The sequence below is a fragment of the Chamaea fasciata genome, unplaced genomic scaffold (genome assembly GCF_029207755.1).
Source record: "Chamaea fasciata isolate MVZ Bird 193981 ecotype frontalis unplaced genomic scaffold, bChaFas1.0.hap1 SCAF_7, whole genome shotgun sequence".
In the NCBI taxonomy this organism is placed as follows: Eukaryota; Metazoa; Chordata; class Aves; order Passeriformes; family Sylviidae; genus Chamaea; species Chamaea fasciata.
This window is the reverse complement of record NW_027094092.1, coordinates 36,061,741-36,084,724: the sequence shown is the minus strand read 5'-3', so window position 1 is coordinate 36,084,724 and position 22,984 is coordinate 36,061,741. Positions and strand designations below refer to the sequence as shown.

Genomic DNA, 22,984 nt, shown 5'->3' with positions numbered 1-22,984 from the left:
ACAAAAATTGGAGTTTGCTTCTTAAAAACTACCAATAAATTATTTTTCTGTATTTCACGAAATTTTAAGCTCCAACACAGACAGTGCTGAAGAGGACATGTAATGAGGACACACAGAATAACTGAAAGGCATGAATTACTTCATAAGATAGTCCATTCAGCAATTTGATCCATTCCACATGATTAAACAGATCTAAAACAAATCGTTTATTATTATTATGGCCTCAGCCTGAGAAAATTCTCTCCCTTCTGTTAAACCAAGTTCCTGATACAGACAGAAGATGGATTCTAAGCCTATTAACAAGAATTTATTAAATTCAAGTGATTTCTGAATGTTCACCTATTGCTGCATATAGAATTTTTTTTTACATTTTGAAAAAAGAAAAATCTACTGGTACTTTTCACATAGAGACTTACAGGTACATGGACTTTTCTAAACATTTCAGCTCCTTTGCGAGCATCCAATAAAGCCACGTCTTGTGGAGTGGAGACAATCACAGCTCCTGGGGAAAGAAAACATGAAATCCCATTAAAATTTGTATTATTGATTACTCTGCTAAATATTTTAAATATTTAGTACGTGCTACTGAATTCAAGGCAGTCATACATTTATATGCTTTTAAGGAAGAAAATTATGCCAGGTTTTGTATTATACAATGATCAAAATAACAGATATGGTATGAAGTGATAAAAGTATTTTAGATACTTTCACCTTAACTTTTTCTATGTAGAAATCATTCATACTTTCTAAATGAGAAAAATTATCCAGTATCATACAACCTGACAGATTGCAGAGGTGGTACTCTGGGAATATCTACACAGTAACAGTCCCATACCGTAATTATATTTGAAAGTTTTTAATTTAACAATAAGCCTTGCTCTAAAAATCAGAAGGCAGCTGCCTCTAATCAGACTGCTGTTTTCTGAACCTGCTGCACTTTCTTGAACCACGTCACAAAAGTGCACTTGAATGAATGATACCACAGAGGAAAAGGCCAACTGATTCACACTGGTACTAGGTTTGAATAAAGTGTTACTCACTGTTCAGACATGGCTCCAGGTTACCTGATAATTAGTACTCCTGAGAGTTATTAAGCATACAAAACAGCCAGAGCTCCTTGTCAAAGTGAGATTCTAAAGAAAAGTAAGCCTACAGGATACTATCCCATACTGTTATTACTTCTTGATTAATACAGCATGAAAAACCAATACAGACATCAGAATATTCTACATCACTCCACAAAGAGCGTCTTTTCCCAAACACTCAGGGGTTTCCAATCTTATTTCCTCAAAACTTGCAACAAAAAACTGTTCATACATTTCCCCATTCTATAAAAATACAATGTACAAAGGAGCATTACTGGTCAATTGATTAGCTTTTGGTTTCATATAGACTATCCAGTGTCCAAAGTCTATTACAAAAAGAGTAGAGTGTAGAGTGACATTATGCCAACCACGCACAAGAAATTTATGTCAAACTTCACACTAATAGCAATTACAAGAGAGAATTCTAGATGCTTGGGACAGTTTCCTACTTGGCCTGCAGTTCCCAATCCTCGGTGTACATGGCAAAGAAAGAGGTGGGTAGTCTTCCAGAAGCACACAGCCCTGGTATCACTGGCAGGGACCAGAGCACCAGAAGCCCTCGCATGGCGAGAGCACTCCTGGCTCTGGCAGCACTGGGACAGGGAGCCCTGCCTCTTAGACCATCCTACTGCCGGGTGGGATTGTGCCTGCTGACAGCCAGCCGTTTCCAAACACTGCCTGACAGCGTGTTTGAATGTTTCCAGCCAGCATTCTTAACCACTAATTTGTGAAAGAAAAATACAATCTGGCACCTCACTCCTGAAAAGCTGCCAATCTCTGCCTTACACAGTATTATACACAAGTCCAAAAACTGAATGGCACATGTAATGTACCAAGCAAATGCAATTTTCCTATTTGCTAGAACTCTGGCATCCAAATAATTTGCTGGTATTCCCAAACCAACCTGTCTCCAATAGCATCACAAAGAAAAATGTGTAAGCCAGATTTCAGTGTAACCTCCACCTTGGCTCCTCATTTCACCAAACACAGGATTACTTTACAAGCAGCATTGAAATGTAGGGTCAATTCCACAAAATGCATGCACCTTTCCCTAACAGCACAGGCCACAAGTATACAATTTAGACTCAGTGTCCTTGAGATTTTTGCATATTTGTAAAACAGACATCTTTCAATACTTGAAAAACAAAAAAAATGCTTACTACTGCTTTCTTTCCAAGCAAAATAGGAAATACGTGCCTTGTGTGTATACGCACTTTTATTCACACTCTTCTCCGAAGATGCTGGCTCAACATTGCCTGGATCTTCACATAGAACCTAATATGCAGTCAACAAGACTGAAGTCTACATTTTCTGGTTCATTATTAATTGTTTTAAGACACTAACAATTGTCATGGCACGAAGACTATGCACAACAAAAAACACCCACTGGAACCACAAGCAGCTCAACAAAGAGATAATTCTTACTAACATTCTCATCCAAAGGGTAAAAATCCAAAATTGCCAAAAAGACCCAATGGCACACTAGAGTTTGGGCTGCCACAAGCACCAACTGTCTGTAGAAAAAAAACCCCTCTGGCACCTGAAATACATGAGTTAAAATTATGCTTGGGGACAGTTTCCACGGCTTCTTCCACAGAATGAAAGCCAACATGCTTGGGAAGCTGCTGTTGAGGGTGTCACAGTTGTTTCTCTCCCATTTTCCTTTTTACTCTGAGCTAGTTACAGGCAAAATTTAATCACAGCCAGCTTGTACTGACTTACACCAACACCCTATAAAACAAGTATCTTTTTATTTGTTACATCTGCTAGTCCAACAAACCCAACCTGAAGTTCAAGAATTCAAATTATTTGCAGCATTATTTCCTTTACTAGCAACCAAATATGGCAAATGAGACTTCTTACAGTGCTCCCCTCCCTGAATAAGTTTGCATATATTTAATTCAGAAAATAACTGAAATAATAAGCAAGAAAGAACGCAGCCTACACTTTCCTTGCTATCTTGACTCTACACAGTTAATGGGAATATCAAACAGTAAAGAGTTATTTTGATCAATAAAGTAATGATGGAATTCATGCACACAGTATGTCTCTTGAAGTAACACGTGCAATGTTTACACAAGTGACTGAATGAGACAAACTGAGGCTGACAAATTGAACGGAGAAGCTGCAGAAAATGTAATGCTATCACATTGCACATTGAAACATACTAAAAATTCTGGTTTTGCAGTTGTGTGCAGAAAAATAGTTTCTGTGCCTCGAGCATACTAAGGATATCTAAGTAGAATACATTTATGTTTCACTGATTTACTCATGCATTCCATTTTTTCTTTTAAATTCAATGTATTTCCTTTGACAAAAAGCTGATGCATGTTCACTGAATCACATAGAATCTGTGAATGGGTCAGGTTGGAAGGCACCACTGCAGGTTACCCAGCCCCATCGCCCTGCTCAAGCAGAGTCCCTTAGAATACATTACTAAGCATTCTGACCAGATGACTTTGGAGTATCTTCAGCAATGGAGACTTCACAACATCTCTGGGTAGCCTGTTGCAGCTTTTAATCACCTGCACATTAAAAAAGTTCCTACTTACATTCCGGTGGATGTAAGTAGGTCCCGTACATCAATTTCTGCCCACTGCCTCTCTTCCTAGTGCTCAGCAGCAGCAAGAAGAGCCCAGACCCTTTTTGACACCCTCCCTACAGATACCTAATACATTGATAAGATCCCCTCTCAGGCTTCTCTTCAAACAGTCCCCAACACCTCATAAGTGACATGCTGCCAGCCCCTATTCTTCTTTGCCCTTTGCTGGTCTACCTACAAGAGCTCCATGACTCTGTTGTACTGAGGGATGCAGAACTGGACTCAGCACTACAGGCAAGACTGTATTAGTAAAAACTATGTTAACTGTATTTTCAATCCTTAGGACACATTATATATAGAGACAGAACTAACAACACCCTGCAACACTGATGTTTGCCTTTCTGTTTCAACCCCAGGTCCTTAATCCTCAGTAAAATAAAGATGTGCCTACACAGCAGATTGGTACCCTTCTGATGGACTGGTGCTCAGGAAATTACAAGCACTGAAACAGCCTATAATTTCTGTGTTTAGAAAATACCACCCACATTCACTGCATCACTAAGGCTTGCATTAGATGCTTGGAGTTACAAAGCATGAGGTGAAATCTAGCTATAGTTAATTTGTACCCAAGAAAAAACAGAGCTCTAAAAAGCAGCTGATCAGCAGCAGCATAAAAGGTCTACCTTTGGATGAAAAGGATGCCCCTAATACATTCTTTTTCCCCTCCAGCGTCTTCACAGACAGATTTCAGAATCAGACTACATGTCTCTCATCCAAGACAGATAATTAAGGATCCCACCACACACAGATACTAGACCATGTCTTCTACCAGCCTCTTAGCAAACAGTGCCACCTCAAAAGCCACAAAGTATAACTGACCAGGGAGACTGACACATGGGGTTCTGGAGGATAAAGACACAGAATAATCAGATCTGCTGACTGACAGGCACTGAACACCCTTGGCAAGGAACCACATTCAGGCCTCAGTACAGCTGTAGGTGGCCTGATCTGACCACACCACTCATGTACTTCTTGTAGTTTTTGCTACCTTTTCCACTGCATTAAATTCAAACTTCTAGGTGACATCTTCTAGTCACAGTCAGTCTGATTAACCTGACCTTCTGTTAAATTTGCCCCTTCATATATAAAATTTGCCTACAATTACAGATACATCATTGCACTTGGAGATGCAGAAAAAGGTTTTGCAAGAACAAAGACTTCTGTCTTTGCTGTAATTTCAATCGGCAATGATTAGAGATACTCTACCATTTGAAAATGGTTCGTCGTCTTGGATAAACCGCATAAAGAAGTTCCTTTAGCTTTTGTGTGTGGTATCTCATTACAAACAGTAACTTAAAAGACCACAAGCGTGATTTTGCATTACAGAATCCTCACTTCAACCTCATAATATAGCTCAGAACTGTCCTAGAGGCTGGATCCTGGCTGCAATCACACCTCCAGCCTGCTTGCTACCTTCTTCTTGGAGGAGTCATTGAACAACTGCTCAGACAGGGGATGATTCCAACAGCCACACATCTTCCTTTGCCCAAGAACTAACAGGTAGTAAGAGATCAGGACCCTACCAAATTGCCCACATGAAAAGAGAATAGAAATCTTACAGCAATATTCCTCAAGCCCAGTGGAACTGTCAGTGAAACAACTGAGCAGAGGTGTATCACATGCTGGATAAAGCTGTCACCCTAAAGCTAAACTGCCCGCATGTATACTGATCGGTAAGTATTATAACATCCATTTCACACCAGATCACACAGGGAAAGATGTGGAATGACACCTCTCGTAGTGGTAAAATGCTTGGGTTTGGTCATAGCAAACTGAACACATATGTCACACTAATGCAATTTACAATGGAGAATTTATCTAGCAAAGAGAGAACACTGAAAACATCCGCAACAACATCTGTGAACAAGCACTGTCTGCAAAGTACAGGCCTAAAAGAGAAAGCTAACCCTTTCACAGACACTGCCATCTCACACACTTTCTTGGCTATCTGAATTAGCATTTTTCTGCTCAACTCCATTCCACCCCCTGCTTTCAAGGGCATTTGCCAATCATGTCTAGATTATTATGAGAATTGTACTAGGCAAAAGCAAAGTCCAAATAGTCTCTCTGACAAATGAATATTACTTTTTTTAAATGAGAGGTCCTAATCCAAAGAGGAGAACTGAGTAAGAGTAATACTACTGCAGAAAAAAGACAAGAGTGAGATTACTTCAAAATCAGCTCCCCAAACCATTTTGTTATTTACTTTTTTCCCCTGAAGGTGGGGATGGTAAGGAGCAGATTTGAACGCTTACTTTTTTCAGAAGAAATAACTAGAGGAGAAAATGCAGTACCATTATTGATGAATTTCTCACCTTTAGCAATCATCAGCTGAGCACTAGGCTAGTTAGTCCTTCCTATTGAGAATAATTGGTCTAAAAACCAATAAGGCAAACCGCAGTTAATCTAGTACTTAGCATACACTTAGCCACTGTTGCCAGACCTCAGAGAGCCCAGTTCGCAAAGCCTTTATTCTTCACAATTTTTTCCTGAATACCTGGAAACTATTTTTCAGAAACAATAAAATTTAAAGAACTTGCACTGAATACACTATCAATTCAGCTTCAACAGGTAATGTGTGTTAAATCAAACTCCATAAGCCAAGAATGAAATTTAAATTTATATTGAAAGTGTGAGATATTAATGTATAAGCTTATACGATATTTTGGCCTCTAAATTAAGTTTACAGAGTCTGAGTCTGACAATTCATAATGAAGCACCAGGAGTGCCCAAAACTAAGATAACCCTGACAATAATTTGCGTTCATCAATTACATTTATTTTGCCAACAGAAGCAGACTATTTCAACATGCAAAGAACGGTTTTAAAATCCCCACTGGTGCGACTCGGAGTCTTTTTCTGTTTTTCAATCTATCCTAAACCCACTTGCCTTGCCTTTCCTGCAGCTATCTAAAACATCAAAATACAGCATGAAATGAAAAGTAAATCTACATCAAAATCTGGTATTAAAAATATCTGCCATTCAGAATTAGATCAAGTAAAATTTACTATTACCCAAATGGCTCCCATAAAGCAGCTTCAAAAATTTACTGCAGAAACTAATTATGTACCTTCACCACAGAAGAAAGGAAGCTCCAAAACTGAGAAAAATATTGTATATTGCCGTTAAAGCAAAATCATAGATCACATGCTTTGCATCTGTGGTGTGCACCAAAGTAAAAGATGTGCAACAAGGGGTAAACAAACGCTTATACAAAGAGCAATGACAGAATACAGATACACTTCCTAAACTGTATGCTACACACAATTCGTACTGTAGGACTGTTTTTTGATCATTTCTCTTCAGAAAAGACAAGAGAACAGCACCATACCTACTCAGCTTTCAATTTCAGATAGCTTAAAATGTCAGCTTTACACAAGGCACAATTCTTTTCCTGCTCCCTCCAGGCTAAATCATGCACAGTTTTATAAAACATCAATAGTATTTTTTTAAAGTTGATTTGAAATTCTCCATTTACTTTGTTTATGTTCATTTTTGAAGAGTGAGAACTCCCTGTTCATCACCTGGAACTCCCTGTTCTTGTACATTATTATACATTGAGCCAAGATGTGGTTCTATTCGGTCCCACTCACCGCTATAAAATAGTTGTGCACAAGGCTACACCCTGGTCTGTGTGACACTGCCACAAATATGAGTAAATAATTTAGTTCGCAAATTTGGTGTGTCACATGACAAAGAATTTAAAAATGCCAAATGTCTTCAAGTTGGTGGCATCCCTTTACTTTTTCCTATTCAATGTACATTGAATAGAAATAAGATTTTTAATGTTTAGCCAGCAGAGACAAAAACAAGCTTTTTGCTTTTATTTAAAATAATCTATCAAAACACTGCTGCCAAAAGAAACGCTATTAATTATAACTCTTTGAAAATTCCTATTCGAACCAACAAAAAATCCTTTAATAAATATTTCAGCCCTACCTGAAAAAGGCATTCAGGAGATAATCAGGACATACATATTGCTGAAAGATGCAAACATTCAGAAAAATGACACCATTTATAGGATAAGGCAATTAAGAAATGGTAGGAACTCTGTGTTATGTTGATTTTAAATCTGAGAGGTGACGAAAGTAATTTCCTGTATGACTAGCAATGACAATACTCCTGCTTTTATAGAACTTGAGAAAAAAAAAAAGTACTCACTTTGCTTATCTTGACTAATTGCCTTTCTGATTCCTATTAACAACCTTTTTAAAGCTTATTATTACAAAGATTATAATATGTGCTTTGTATAGGAGAAAAAAGTTACTTTCAGAAGATGGGAAATTAAGAGCACTGAAACAAAACCAGAAGGCTTTTACCTTTCCATCTCCTTTCCAAACACAGTCAGTTGAATACTCATTACTGTAATTATTAAAGGATTGCTCACAAAGATGTGAAATTATTTGTTAGTCTCAGCCAGCTTCCCACTGTGCAGATGTATGTTTCTAATGATTTTCACTGCTATGGTACCTCAATATCCAAAGAAAAGGGTGATAAGACAAACTTCAGCAAACGGAACAATTCCAGTATTAACCTGGAGTTGGTTCTGCCAGCTGAGACAAGATCAGTCTCTAGCACTGTCAAGCTGTCACACCTCACTGACTTCACTTAAATGTTAATAAGGAGAGGGCAGCAGACAGCACAATTTAATGGTCAGCCCCCACAATGCAGCTTCTCCATGAAGCAGAAACGCTTGTGCAGGGCTCTGTGACTGCCTCTTGAGCAGAAATGCTCTTGCTGCTACCCACGCAGCCCTCACACTCCAAAGGGAGAGAATAATGAACTGCTTTCCCACTCTTTAGGGAGGCTAATTATCCATCTCCAATAATATTTATTAAATTTATGGCTCCTTTAGCTAAATGATCAAACAAATCCACAGAGTTAGATTTCTCAATTTAGCAACTAGGTAATGCAAAGGAATCACAAGCCTTATCTTTAATAGTATCATTAGTTCATACTAGATCTTGATAGCAAATATCAGAGCATCATGTGAAACCCTCTGTTTTTAAAATGTTTAAAAAGCTGGAAAATGTGTAAGGATGTTTCTAACTTTTCCAAGTATGCAATCTCAATACATGTTAAAGAACCCATTTCTGGAAATTTTGTTCATGCAAAAGATGGAACAGAAGAATAAAGCAGAAGTAAGGAAGTAGAACTCAACACAAATTAAGTAACAACGGACATGAACAAAGCTATTTTCTCCAGACTGACCCTGATTTCCATTTGGAAATCAAACTTGCATCTGAAGAACGCAGTGGTGTTTATGCAGAAATAGGTACCACATTTTCAAGCTATCATAACATTCCTCACCTACGAGTTTGTTGAAGAATGACTGGAACATGAGCAATGTTACAGATGATTAAAGGATATTACACTAAATAAGATGTGTTTCCTTGTGAGCTGACTAAGACTAATAAAACCAAAAGTCACAGTAGTTTCCTTTTCCACCTTCTTTTAAAGAAGGAAAAGTACCCACACAAAACTGCTGCTCCAGCCAAGGTTCTGTGAGGCTGACAGCTTCTTTAATGACTACAGGAATTATAAGACATATCTTTGTTGTGCTGCTTTTACACCCATTAGGCTTACCTACAGTCTCCTTTTGACTCAAGAAAGCTATTGGACCTGTGATGCAGGAAAAGAAACCAATCTCATAAAATTAAAACCTAATACCACTTCACATATCCTATCAGTGTCTCTCTTATGCTCAAGATGTTGCAAAGCTAGTTTTTTCATGCCCCATCTGGGCCAACCCACCACAAACGAAACATCATTACCAGTGCTCTTTCTCCCGCTCACAGAAAATTCTGTAAGTGGCTGGCACTAACATGTGTGCGGGTTTTGTGAATTTATTTAGAGGCAAAATAAAAATATTCTACACTATCTATCCCGAGGAAGCCACAGATTAATAATGAAGGAATCATAATGCAAATACTGTATCTCACATATGCATGAATGCAAATCAAAGAACAACTTTCATGCAAATTAGATAATGCACTTTAAATTTACTAAATTAAGATATGTATGCTATCTCTGAGGAAAAACAGAGAAATTATTCCACTAATACCATGACTGTTCAAGGCATCTTCAAAGGATAAAGAAAGAACAAGAAAACCAGAGCGGAAACAGAGTTGCACAACACCAAATACTTTCTGTACCAAAGTAAAAGACAACAGAGTGCTTAGAAAATGCAAATTGCAAACGAAGATGGAGGTCCCAAACCAACAGAATTCTGTACACTGCTCCAAAGCTATGATAATCAAAATCTGTAAGATTCTCTTCCACAGCCTTGAAAGGAACCAAGTTGAAGAAAATAAAAAGCATGCTAAAAATATATGATGGACTCTGAGAGAAGAGACAGAAAGCAAGTAACAAGAGGAAGGAGCTGTTCAAGCTGTAATACACAAAAATACATCCTTTCAGTGAGGGTGAAAAATAGCCACAATAAACACATGAGAAAACTCTTCCTAAATCACAAATTCATCAAGCCAGTAAGAACACAGAGAAATACATATCTTATCACTCCTTGTCTGCAGTGTTTATCTTCATCAAAAGCAGAATGCATAGTTTTTTTAAACTGCAAAAGTCAACTTCAGCACAGTCAACAAAACCAACTAATGAGAAATACAAATGTAAAGTGATGCTATCAGTCCTAACTTTACGAAACTAGGATTGATGAAAAAATAAGCTGAATTGAACAACTGTAGGAATAAAGTGAAGCCATTTCAGAATTCAAATAAAAATCAGACATCAGCAAAATTTAGAAGACGTACAGGATTAAAGTAATTTCCATCACCTCTCCGTCCCAGACAACACAGTGTACCACCATAAACACTCACAATCATGAAATCAGTGCAGAGTTCTGTGAGGAAAGGGCACAACAATCCCTTGAAAATGAAGAGTCTAATGACCTTCTCTATGTTAAATTAGGACATTTAGGTGCACTGTAGTAAAAAAAAATTACCAATACCCACTGAACTTTTAAAAGCCTCTAATAAAGCCACAACCCTTTAACTGCATAATTTTACTGCCCTTATGTACAATATTCAATTAAATTCTACCTTACCAAAAGCTTGTGTGCCAGTCATGTTTCACCTCATTGCTTAAAACCCTGGGAGTTAAAGGCCTTCCTGCTTTGCTACTGACACATGCAACCGACTAGGCACTGTATCTAAGAAAATGGGTATCAATCACCATTTTATTTTATTCTCTTTACTACGTAGTAGGTGCAGAGAAGGAAATTTTCTACTACAAAACTTAGCAGTTTTTGGAAAGACTGTCTTTCCTTCAAGAGATACAGTTGACTTCTCCATCTTTTCAAAACTTAGTTTAAAAAAAAGTAACACAACTGTAATGCTAACATGTTAAAAATGACAGATAATTGTTTCCAACACCACACAACTGATACAACAGTTTCTTAGCATGCTGGAAAGAAGAAAAAAAGTAGTATTTGACGGGTGTTTTAAGATTAGATTTTTTTAAAGCTATCAAACTTAATTAACTACAAATCTCTGAAACCGTCAAGCAACACACATACCTGCAATCGGAATAGTCTGTGATACTGACAGCTGTACATCTCCAGTCCCAGGTGGCATGTCAATTACTAAATAGTCCAGTTGACCCCAGTCAACCTAGAAGACAACAGTATAAACATATGTGGAGATTTACCTGTTTTTGTTCAGGGCACTTTGTGTTTTAGTGAAGTCATTGTTTCTTGTAATGTAAACAAGTGAACCGAGGACATCTAAAAGAATAATACTGAGATGCCCTCTTAGTCACACTTTCAGCACAGGATCAAAATATTATTTTCCTGAGACACAATCTCTGCTGATCACTCAGAACTATGAGTGCAACTATCATTGACTTCATTGGCATAATTATTATTTAATCCCCCCCCCCAAATTAGCAGCAATTTAAGATGATTACTTTGCAGCTGCTTAATCATGGGTTAGAAGCAAATGTTAGGTAAAACTCAGGCTAAAAACAAAAGGTTTGTGCAATAAATATCACTTAGGAGTTGTTTTCATTAATTAAACACTACTTGCCTTCTTATCACTTGTTGAAACTACATAGTTTATTTCCTACATACCTATTTAGCCTTTTTTGTTTGTTTGTTTGTTTGTTTGTTGTTATGAAGTTAGAGCTATCAGTTCTGGATTTTTTCCTAGGAAAAAAAGGTGTTGGGAGAAAAGAAAAAGAATAAAATAGAACATCCCAGATTTGTTAAATTAAAATCACCAGGTATAATTATACAGGGACAACATTCTTAACGTCCCAAAATTAAAAAGTTTATTGGTTGCTAGACATCAAATGAGAGCATCCATTTAAGATACTAGACTCGATTATGAGAATGCTGTGACTGCCTACTTTTTTTTACTGGGACTGACTTTCCAGGAGTGCCAAAAAACTCTCCCTAGAGCATGGTGCACCGAGATAATGTTTCCTTAATGAGAACAGAAATTATCACGGGCCTACCCTATATAATGGACAGCCTATCTATACTTCATCTAAACACTTCCCAACAGATATAATATAATTATATCTGTTGGGAAGTGTTTAGATGAAGTATAGGTATGTTTCTGATTCATACAACATGTACAAGATACAACTGTAGGTGCTGCTTTAAAACAGGAAAATGCAGAACTAGAGCATTGTATTTTACACATTTCCTCAAGTGTCATTTTAACAACAAAAAATAATCAACACTTTGCCAGTCCCCTAGTTATTGTCGTGGAATACTAGACCCTGTCAGGGCAACACTCATTTTCATTCAGTTCTTGTATGGATGATGATCTTCTGGGAAGCATATCCCGTGTGAAATGCAGATGATTAACCCACTATGCACTACAGTGAGAAATGGAAGTTTTCAAGGCAGACTAAGGAAGATTTCAGAGCACTTATGAGAGAACAGGGAGGGGAAAGGTTAGCTGAAAATTCTAACTTTAGGTGTCTAAATTAGGGACTCTCAGGCACACCCCCCTTTTCTTGTTTTCTATACAGAGGCTGCAGGAACACTAAACTATGCCTAAGTCTAGCTAAACAGGAAATGCCACTTATGTTAACAACAGCAAACGCTGCACGTTTTCACATTGGATATTGATCTATATAGTCTAATATCCACATTTTGTCAAAAAAAAAAAATGACATACCTCTAGCAAACTTCTAGAATCAATTACCATTCATAATCATACTGAGACTATATAACCCTCCAAAAAATCTATGTATAAGTGCAAAAATACACATACTGAAACAAACATGGGTAGAGAAGACATTCTATCTGGAAAAAAAGTCTGGTTTTTACTTTGGTTTTCTTAACTAATCTTGCTTGGTTATTTACCAGATAAATTCCAGTGTTGATGAATGTCTCCTTGTCCAGTAAAAACTACTTTGCTTGCATGAATGCATGAACTTCAAATTTCTATGTTTCTTAACTAAAAATCAACTATTATAAAGGTGACAAATTGAAATTATATAGATGTAGTAGTTTACAACATGAATAAAGCCACATTCCTTGAAGACTTGCAGCTAAACAAAGAGATCTTATCTAAGTAACGTGCATAAATCTCAATATCCAAAATCTGGATCATTCGTAATAATCACAACCATTTTGAAAAGCTAGGTAGATAAAGCCAGTTTTAGTTTTTAAAAAGGATTAATGGATTAATTAAAAACACCTCCCCCCTCCCACATCTTCATGAAGCCTGATTCTGGCATCTTTTGTTAAGTCCATCTATATATACAATATATATAATTCTAGTAATCATATTCTCCTTCCTTAAATGCTTCTACAAAATTGAATTAATGAACTGGTTTTTTGCTTCCCGCCTTGCAGCAAGATGCAGTCTGGAACACATCTATGAGTGGCGCAGCACTATTATCATTCTAACAGTTTCTAATCACTTTGTCTGCCAAAAACACTTGCTTCTTGGATATATTCTTGTGAAAAAAAAAAACAACAAACTTGGATATTAAGTAGTTTTCAGCCCTTTTCTCCAGGAGCTCAAATTCAAGTCATTTTAGGTACAGCACTGCCTCGTCGGGTAGTACAAAATAATCCAAGTCCCACCTTTATCAGAGGTAACTGGAATGAAAAATATTTTCTCCTCAAGCTAAAAGCTGTCTGGTTTTGCATAAACTTGCAGGCCCTAACTTTAAGCTAGCTTCTCCTGTGAAACCAAGTGACCTTCTGGGCTTGACCTAGAGTTTTTCTTTTCAGCCTTATCAAATGTTTTGTTCCTCCAACCTCTTCAAGCACTAGTCTCCTTCACCAAGTTCCATGTGATCATCCAAGGTACAAAGCATTGCAGTTGTGCAACACTACTGGAGGTGACCGCAAACGTCAGCAGCTCAAAGCCTTTCCTGGACATTCAGATTTGTGGGGATACACCAAGTTTTGCCCAAGAAGTTACTTCCAAAAATCACTCCATATAGGAGTAGGGGAAAAAGGGTACAGAAATCAGAGTGAACCAGAACTTCCTGCCTTAAGCTTCCCTAGGAAGTAACCCCATAACATCCAACATGCAACTTCTGAATCGTCCTAAAAAAAATTATTTTTAATCAAGTTATAAACCTTTGAAAACTGAAGTGAATAAAGGAGTCTTAAGCACATGGTGAATCTCATGGTGAATCTCATTGCTAGGCAACAGGAAAAATACTCTGTTAACACATAGTGTAATTAAATTATAACGGTTTATTTAATTTATGGCAGTGTAAACATCTTATTTCACATATTTTCTTCAAATTCATGGATTGAAAAGAAAAAGAAATGAGCTGCCTATCAAATTAAGTGCATTCTGTTTCACTACTTACAAATTTCAGCACAGAAAACTGGAGAAGCTACACCATTCCAGCAAGAGTGGAGAGGACATCTTGCCACTGTGTAGAGTAAGGAGGAAGACAGGCTTTTGTCCCACAAGTTCAGAAAAAGCCACTGTAAAGATGCCAAGGTCCTTAAGTACTGAATATATAAGAGACTACCCTCCACAAACCTCTCTGAGCCATGCCACTGCTGGTGGTGCTGAAAGTCAGGGGGCAAACCAGATTGGAAAACCATTCCAAATTAAAACTAACCTTGTTTTTTATTTTAAATGTAGTCAAGTAGCTATCCCCAAAATTTCATTTTCCTCTTTTTCACTTGTCATTCAGGGCAGGAAGGGAGAGCTGCACCAAAACAATATAGCCGTAACTTCTGGAAAGAACTGACATAGTCTATTTGCCTTGTAGTGAGCAGTAGTACCTAGACATACAGGTTTGCTCAGACTTGGGTTGGGGAACGCTGCCTGTAACCCCATTTCTCACTGTAGACTTCCTCTTACTTGCTTCTCCTCTGCAACGATTCAGCTGCTCCTCCATTACCCTCCCACAGGAATACAGCAGTATGTAGATCTTTTATTAAACACATTATTGAACATAATTTGGATAATTTGTTATAGAAATGTAAACTTTATTTAACCAGAGAAGAAATTCCAGGTCTGTTACTAAATTGCAGCATAGCAGAGAGAAAAAGGAGAAAGTCATCTTTAATTAAATTTAGAACTGGAACATAAAATCAGGGGTGGCTTTTTGAAATCTATTATTGCCATTAATTCAACATTATTGAAACAGAACACATAATCAGGCTGTGATATAAAACATTAATTTGAATGCAAATCCTGTTTATATGCAACAATTTACCAAATCAGGACCACTGTCCTCTTGTTCTCAATGAGTTCCAAGAAGTGTGTCTGTATGCAAATGTGGTTTCACACAAGAAATGAGCTCAGATTAACAGCACATTTGCAAGCAATAGGCAGACAGGGCTACAAAAGCCTGCCTTGTAGCATCTGAAATCTGTCAGCACCTTTGCATGTACAGAGGTGTTAATGTCTTTGCCCCTCTAATGTATACAGTGTGTAAAACATTTCAAAGCATAGAAATGTAATTGCATTTTCCTTAAGCACAGCATTCATCTTTTTTTAAAAAGGTTTAACTTGACATTTATTGTTAAGCAAAGTAATTAAGTGCCATGTGCTTCTGTGTATTTTCCCTCGATCAGAAACCCCACAAAAGCTTGTATGTAAATTACTTTAATCAATCATTCTGTTTATGTGACAATCCATAATCAAAATACCAGATATGCATTTTGAGTAGGGGTTCTAAATAGCAAGTTAAACCCAAGGTAGAACACAGAGATATAGATGACATTTCTGCTGAGGAATGAAGCCTCTGTGCATGAGGCAGAAATGATACAGCATTAGAACAGAAGAGAGATTGTTACTCTGAAGTAATCCTCATGTTGGGTTGTTTGGTAAATAACAGAAGATATTATTTATTTGTTCTTAATAAGAGGAATACATGCAGAGTTACAATCAAGCATTATGCAGGTGCAGACTTGGCAGCAGCCAGCCAAACTCTGAACACCAGTATCGGAAAGCCAGCAAGAGCTACACTTCAGGCAGCTTAAGTTCTATTCCTGCCAGATCCATCCTCCTCTCCTAATTACTAGGTGTGTATGTTAATGATTTAATACAGGCAAACAGCTGAACAAAGTAAAGGTAAGAAATTGTGTTCCTAAATGAAGATTTATATACCTATTCAACATGTACTTATGTCTTAAGATAAAACATGCATTTAAAATTAAAACCATGTATTTTAAGATAAAACATATATTTAAAAATAATTCCTTGAAAAAATACTTACAAGATGCTGCTTAGACACACGCAGACATTAGGAACAAGTAAATAGTTTCACTGGGTAAGCAAACATAATTTAGGAACAGTATAATGAAACACGGCATTTTAATCTAATTTTTTAATGTACTTTCAGAAGTATTTGCTAAAGAAAGGAGACATTCTCAAGACATAAACCAGAAGATTTTTAGCCCCAATGGAAACTCTCTTTGGTAGTATCATAACAGGATATGCCACACCGCTTAACACAGCTCAACACTTTCTGAAACTACACAACTGCCCCTTTGATTTGTCCTCTGATGCTTAACCAATCTCAAAGCCTTGCAATGCAACACCATGAAAAACAGATGCACTGCAACAGTTCAAATTCCCTCTAAGGTATTTATGAGCAGTCTGTTCTGCAAAGCTCAAAAAGAAACCGAGGTGAAGCATAAGAAAAGTCTGCTACAAAGACATCCACAAGGAGAAGGAAATTCCCCCAGTCTTTCTCTATATAGGTTAAGATTAACTTCTAGAAATAAGTGCCTAGGAAGAATGCCAGAGTGGTGGTTCAATTCACAACTGAAACAGAAACTGGCCTCCTCCTCTTCCTCCCTGTTGGCTTTTAATAATGTTAAGAACTGAAGGCAAACACAGTAACCTGAAGTTTTCTGTCATCTTCATTTGTATAATAGCCAACAAAACTAAACACCTGCCAGAAAACAATAATGAAGAGGTTATTCTCTGTGTGGTGTTCCAGGAGACAGGAAGGCACTCAACACCAACCCCAGGAAGCCAAATCAATACCATATCCGCTCAAAGGGAAGGTGGAACCCAGCTGCGGGGCAGTCTGGAATGTCCACAAGAGCCTGGGATGATCTCTGGGGGTGACTGACAAGGAATAATTCTGATGTAGATTGTATCAGCACTACCACATATAAAAGGATCCTTCTCTAGGGTCAAGCTGTTACTACAAAGCTTTTGTGAGCTGTGATTCCCATTTCCCATAGTCTGTTCTCTAAAAGATGGCAGTTTGGAAAGCAAATTTCTGTTATGCAGTCTTGAGATTGATTATTGGTTTGCTGCTCTCTATACCTTTGAACCACAGTCTGCAATGCCTGATTTGCAGAACCTTTTCTTCAGAAATACACCACTGGGGTTTTTTTCCAGGTTCTATAATACAGAACTGCCTGTAGTTCAGCTGCTGAAGAACGACAACCGGAAAAGATACACGGAATAAGCAAGTGTCTACTCCTATGCCTTTCCGCAATAAAACTAAGCAGAGAAGTTAAGTAAAGGTAAACAAATCAGAAGAAACTAGGCTAGCATCACATCTTCTAATTAAACTAATCACCAGGTTGATACAGCTACATTAAAAATATCATCTAAACCACAAATTCTCTTTGAGTTCTCCTTACTAATACACAGAGACTAAATCATTGTTTAGCTATCAAACCCAAAGCCAAACAACACATTTTTAAGGCAGTATTATCAGGATCCAACTTAAGCTCATAAAATTTATATAAGCTGTCTGAATCAGATTCTCCCTAAAACAACAACAGAAGGAAATATTACAAGTGCTGGCAACAAATATCAAAAGGGAGGAGCTTAATAAGCCCACTCCCCATACGTATTTCAGCCTATACTTCTGTAATGATGTTAAAAGCTGATATATAATTTAAGACTGAATACTTAAACTATGCAATGGAAAGCAAGGTTCCTAAATTGCTTTGTATGTTATTTCACTTGTTTCAGTTCATTTTCCCGTATAAGGGAAAAAATGTATAAATTCTTTACTGGGGTACCAACAGACTGTTATAGGTACCATTTAATGACCATCACTGAAACAATGATTTTAAATCAAACTAAAAATCATCAGATTAAAATGTCAGAAAATTCTGTTTCTCAACTACAATGTACAATGCTTTTTTTTGTACAGAAAAGGGAACTTCTACAAGGGCCAGTCTAAGGCCTTTTGAAAAAGGATTACTGAAGAACGTAACATGATAGGTGTTATTCAAGTAACTTAAAATGCTGGTGAAGAAAACCCTTCAGTATTACCATAAATAGTGCAACATAAAAACTAAAATAGAATCAATTAGATGTAGACCACTGAGCAGAGGCCAAAAGACAGTAAATCTCAATATAGAACTTAATTTTCTGCCTGGTGAGAAGTTACCAGGTTTGAAAGTAACTAGCCTTGAGTTCAAACATGAATTTTAAACAATAAAATGCTGTTTTTCTTCTTATTTAAACAACCTGTTTTCCACAAATACATATTAAAATTTGTCCTCCAAAATTTCTGTACTTAAATTCATAAGTATATCTTCCAGTCACTGAATTCAAAAAAGTCACCCCTTGCAAATGAAGCCAGTGTTGGAGAGTCCGCTTGAATTATCTCAAAGCACAAAAATCAACACTTTCAACAAGTAACAACAAGGCTGCACAAAATATAGAACCTTTCAACTCTACAGGAAGATTGAAGAAGATGAAAGCGTGAGAAAAGAATGTAAGCAAGAGTATGTATGAGAGTGAACAGAGCAGATTTATGACTACGGGACTGTGACTGTGAAGTTGGTATATGTACTCTGTCAAAAAAAACTGCCTTTAGGTCAGAAAGGTGGAAGAAAAATTGCAAATACATTGTCCTTACAAATAGCAGAACACAGAAAGGGCATTAAAGACACAGACAAGATGTAAAAACAAAAACAAATTTTAAAACTATATACATTTTGCCATCACACACATACCATAGACACAACAAAAGATCAAAGATGTGCTGAATATCACATTCCTGGAGTAGTAAGAACATTTACTATGAATTAGACAACAGATAATCTGTTAAAGTGTCAAATTATGGATTGCCAAAATAATTGCTATGCCCACAGAACCACGCTTTTGCATTCACCAGTGTCCTCAGTTACAAATCTGCAACAATAAAAGTGTTACTATTTGTATCCTACACCTAATTAAAATTATTTGCTGAACGTGCTGATGCCATGAGTCTCAGGGACATCCAGAAATTAGTGCCAAGCAATGGAGAGTCTTCATATTTTTATTCACTTCCTAGCTTTTTCTTTAGCTCCAGTTCTTATTTAATAGTTTTGGGGGTTTTTTTTATAGAGAATAAAAAAATCTACCAGAAAAAGGAATTTTAAGTGGGTTTCCACTTTAGTTGCATAGTAAGAGCTGGATTCCAAAGGCAGCATTCTGCTAGGAGAATATAATCTTTCTTTTAAAAGATGCTATTGATGGAGTAAAACACAGTAAGAAGTGAAACATCTTCTACAGCTCCATAAATAGTACAAAAAAAATAGTTTTTTCTTTGTTAGGGAAGGGGAGGGGGAAAAACGCCCCATGACACTAATCTCTGGTACCTTAAGCACAATTACTTTACGTTTGTGTCAATCACTTGGGCTGTGAGAAATAATCACTTTCTACAAAGAATACTGGTACAAAACCTGCTGCTATTCTTGGATATCTGCAGCTATTTTCTGGAAGCAAAAGAGATATGGGAGGACAGTTTGAGTGAAGGATCAATCTGTCAGCTTCCAACAGACAGAATGCAAGATGGATTATTAAAAAGAAAAGAAACAACTCTGTGCAATCAGTTTAACATATATTAATTCAATATTAATTTTTAAAAGCTGTTTGTACAGTCACATTGATAGCTATTTAATAAGTAAAATTAACATGTAATGCTAAACAATGTGTCAAAGATCAATCAATATTCCAAGGTAGAGAGGTTCCACTTTTCTTTTGATCAAAAAGATGAAAAAGAAAGGCTGTAAAATGGGGGAGGAAATGCTCAAAAAGCAGCTTTCCTTAGCTCCACCTACACATTCTCCCAAACACCTTGACTGCTCAGAAAGGGAAAGAGAGGATCTCCATTAAGCATAAAATTTCATCCTGAAGGCCATTTGGGATCCACTAATTATACACACATTTGTGAGAAAGGAGCAAGTCTTAAAAGCCCAATCTAGCAGGGACTCTCTAAATGCACATGCCACTGGCAACACTGAACCCAACACAAAGCTGAGCACCCGGCCATTAAAAAACAGAAAAGTCAAACCAAAAGCAAAATCACAACGCCTCCGGTTCTGCTGTTATTATAGCAACTGCTTAATATCACAATTAGGCATATGAGAGAACCTACTTATGAATGGGAATGTCAGTTTTCATTTCCCAGGCAGGTGGTATTTAACTGGATAAAGCTGTGTAAGCAAAAATGCAGAAGTCACAGAAGTCACCATGATCCTATATAAGGCCAGAGGCTAAGGTATTCATCTAGAAAGCTAAAGTTTCAGGTTAACTGAATTTCCTGCACAGATCTGGTCATGCTCCCCCTTCACATGCCTAGTCCTGGCCTCAGGAATCTTGCATCTCTGGCAGTGGTGCAGAGGGTTATGACTGCTGCATGTGATTGCAGGGCACTCTCCAGGTAATACAGCCAGAAATGCTAAACTGCTAACATAACCAAACTTGCACCTCTCACATCCAGGCTTCCAAGGCTGTTATTATGAACAGAGAATAAGCCTGTGAAGTTCAGCTGAAAGAAGGATCTTGGCACGTAACAGAAGATGCTCAGCTTTGGCTTTAAATCTTCACACAGCTGTCGAAGAAGGTTACATTTAGGTACAGAAATCCAGGACAGAGACAGAAAGCGAGCCCACAGGCTTTTCCTTATAGGCCTCTCATTCAGCATCTTCAGCACTGCGTAATTCCCCCTGGCAAACCTACTCCCACTGACTTACAGCATTAATTTCCACTTATTCCACCTCAAGCTCTAAACTTCAGCACTCCAAGATACAGCACCTAATCTGGTAAGACACTGCAAAGAGTCTGAAGGTACCTCTAGGAGGCCAAAGTAACCCCTCAGCACCACTGAGAATGATAATGATGTATTCTTACCACTCCAGGTATGCAGTGACTCCAGGCTAAGGTTTGGTTTAACTTTTCATTCCCGCAGGCAGGGCACCAGCCTCTCAGGCACAGCACAGCCATGCCCATGTCCCTTTCTGCATCTAACCTACAACAGCTAGAAACAAAGAACAAACCCTCTTATTAGTGGATGAGAACAGAGAAAGTAGAAGAGTAGCATTAGGCGTCTCCTATTTTTTTGAAAAAGTTAACATAACTAATGGAAGTTTCATTTAGAAAAGAACACAAGCAGTGTCTTCTCTTTCCCTCACTCCTCTACCACCACTATTCCTGTTTAGCAAACACTTCGAATCATTAAGTCACTACCTCTTTCCAAGAATGATGCTGGATGCCATTCAGGCACAAAGTTCTGAACTTTGCTGCAGAGAAACATTAAACCTCAAAACACTTTCTTTTAAAACCTTGAGGGGAAAAAAGAAAAAAAAATTTAACCCCAGCACAGCCATTCTGAGACACTATGAGCTTTCTGCCATTTCCTCCTGTCTAGTCAACAAACCCAGCAAAACAGTTCCATGTTTTGCATTTGGCTTTTTTTATGCAAAGGAGCACAGACACATGCATACCTGTGCAATGTGTGTGAGAGATGAGGCTACTGGAAGCAGAGCAAAGAGGACACTCTCCCAGCCTGTTCCCACAGCAGCAGTAACTGCACAGTCATAACCATGACAGCTGAGGAACCAGGCCAAGAAATGTTTGCTATAAATACATTCTCACTATGCTGTTAGGCTTTTTTTTGCCTTTTTTTTTTAATCCTCAAAGACATGTAAAACACATTTACTCCAAATGCTTCCATTCAGCAGCAAGATGTTGGCTAACATTTTTGGGTTTTTCTGGTTTTCTTAACACTTCTTTCTATGATTGTCAATTCCTTTCAGCAACTATAATCCCTTTTTGTATCAGCTGCTAATGCAAACCAATAAAGCAACAGAGATTTGTATGGATCCTGCTTCATTAAGGGAAGAAAGGCAAGAAAACAGGTTCTGTAGCTTCAGCCAAAAGCAAAAAGAATCAAGCCCATAGTCCTTCAATCACACCCACTCCGTAACACACAAGTCAAAAGGTGACAATAGAAGTACTTGAACTGGGGGACACAGGAGTGGAAAGAAAGCTTTATGTCATCTCCCACACTTCTGGCTATACCACATCTCTGCATCAATGTTCAGCTTCTGATCTCCAGGAAGTACCATCATTTCCTTTAAATATGTACATCCTGATTGGGACTGGTTAAGGCAGTTCTGTCTGGACAAACAGGACCTTTCAAGGTGATTATTATCCCGAGCAAATTAGCAATGATTATACAAATTCCTGCAGCAGGCTTTTCTAAACATCAACATCACAGCTGAACCATGGTGTAGAAATTCTTGTAGAGATTTCCATTTATTTAATTCGGTTCTGAAGGAGAAGGAACTAGTTTACTTGTCCTTTAGTGTCAGCAAAACAAACATAACAAAAAATAAGAATTTTTTAAAATATTTTTGTAAGGTATGAATGGTTCATCTTATCTTGCCCTTGAAACCGTTTCCTTAATTTCAGTGATAAAACAAGAGAATGAAACTTGACCTTCCTCGATTTAAAGGAAAGCTGATAAAAGATGTAAGAAAAATCTCAGAAGCTTTCAGAGTTATTGTTTACCACCTTCCAGCTGTAGATACAGTCTTAGGTGGCATATCCTAGTGCAGTTTTAGCACTGGCAGTTCAGTCACTATTTATTA

At 37.5% G+C, this 22,984-nt stretch overlaps 1 protein-coding gene across 8 annotated transcripts in view; it reads right to left on the bottom strand.

Annotated features, from left to right (window-relative positions):
* Positions 1-22,984, bottom strand: part of NUBPL (NUBP iron-sulfur cluster assembly factor, mitochondrial) — an 83,186-nt gene that overhangs the window by 18,295 nt on the left and 41,907 nt on the right. For all 8 annotated transcript variants that reach the window (XR_010721917.1, XM_066188398.1, XM_066188396.1 and 5 more), the window contains 2 exons: positions 11,222-11,315; positions 417-502 (listed from right to left, as the gene is read on the bottom strand). Coding sequence is in view for 7 of the 8 variants with exons in the window: in XM_066188398.1 (XP_066044495.1) it covers positions 417-502; positions 11,222-11,315 (180 nt within the window). In the remaining variant the exon portion in view is untranslated. The remainder of the gene's footprint in view (positions 1-416; positions 503-11,221; positions 11,316-22,984) is intronic.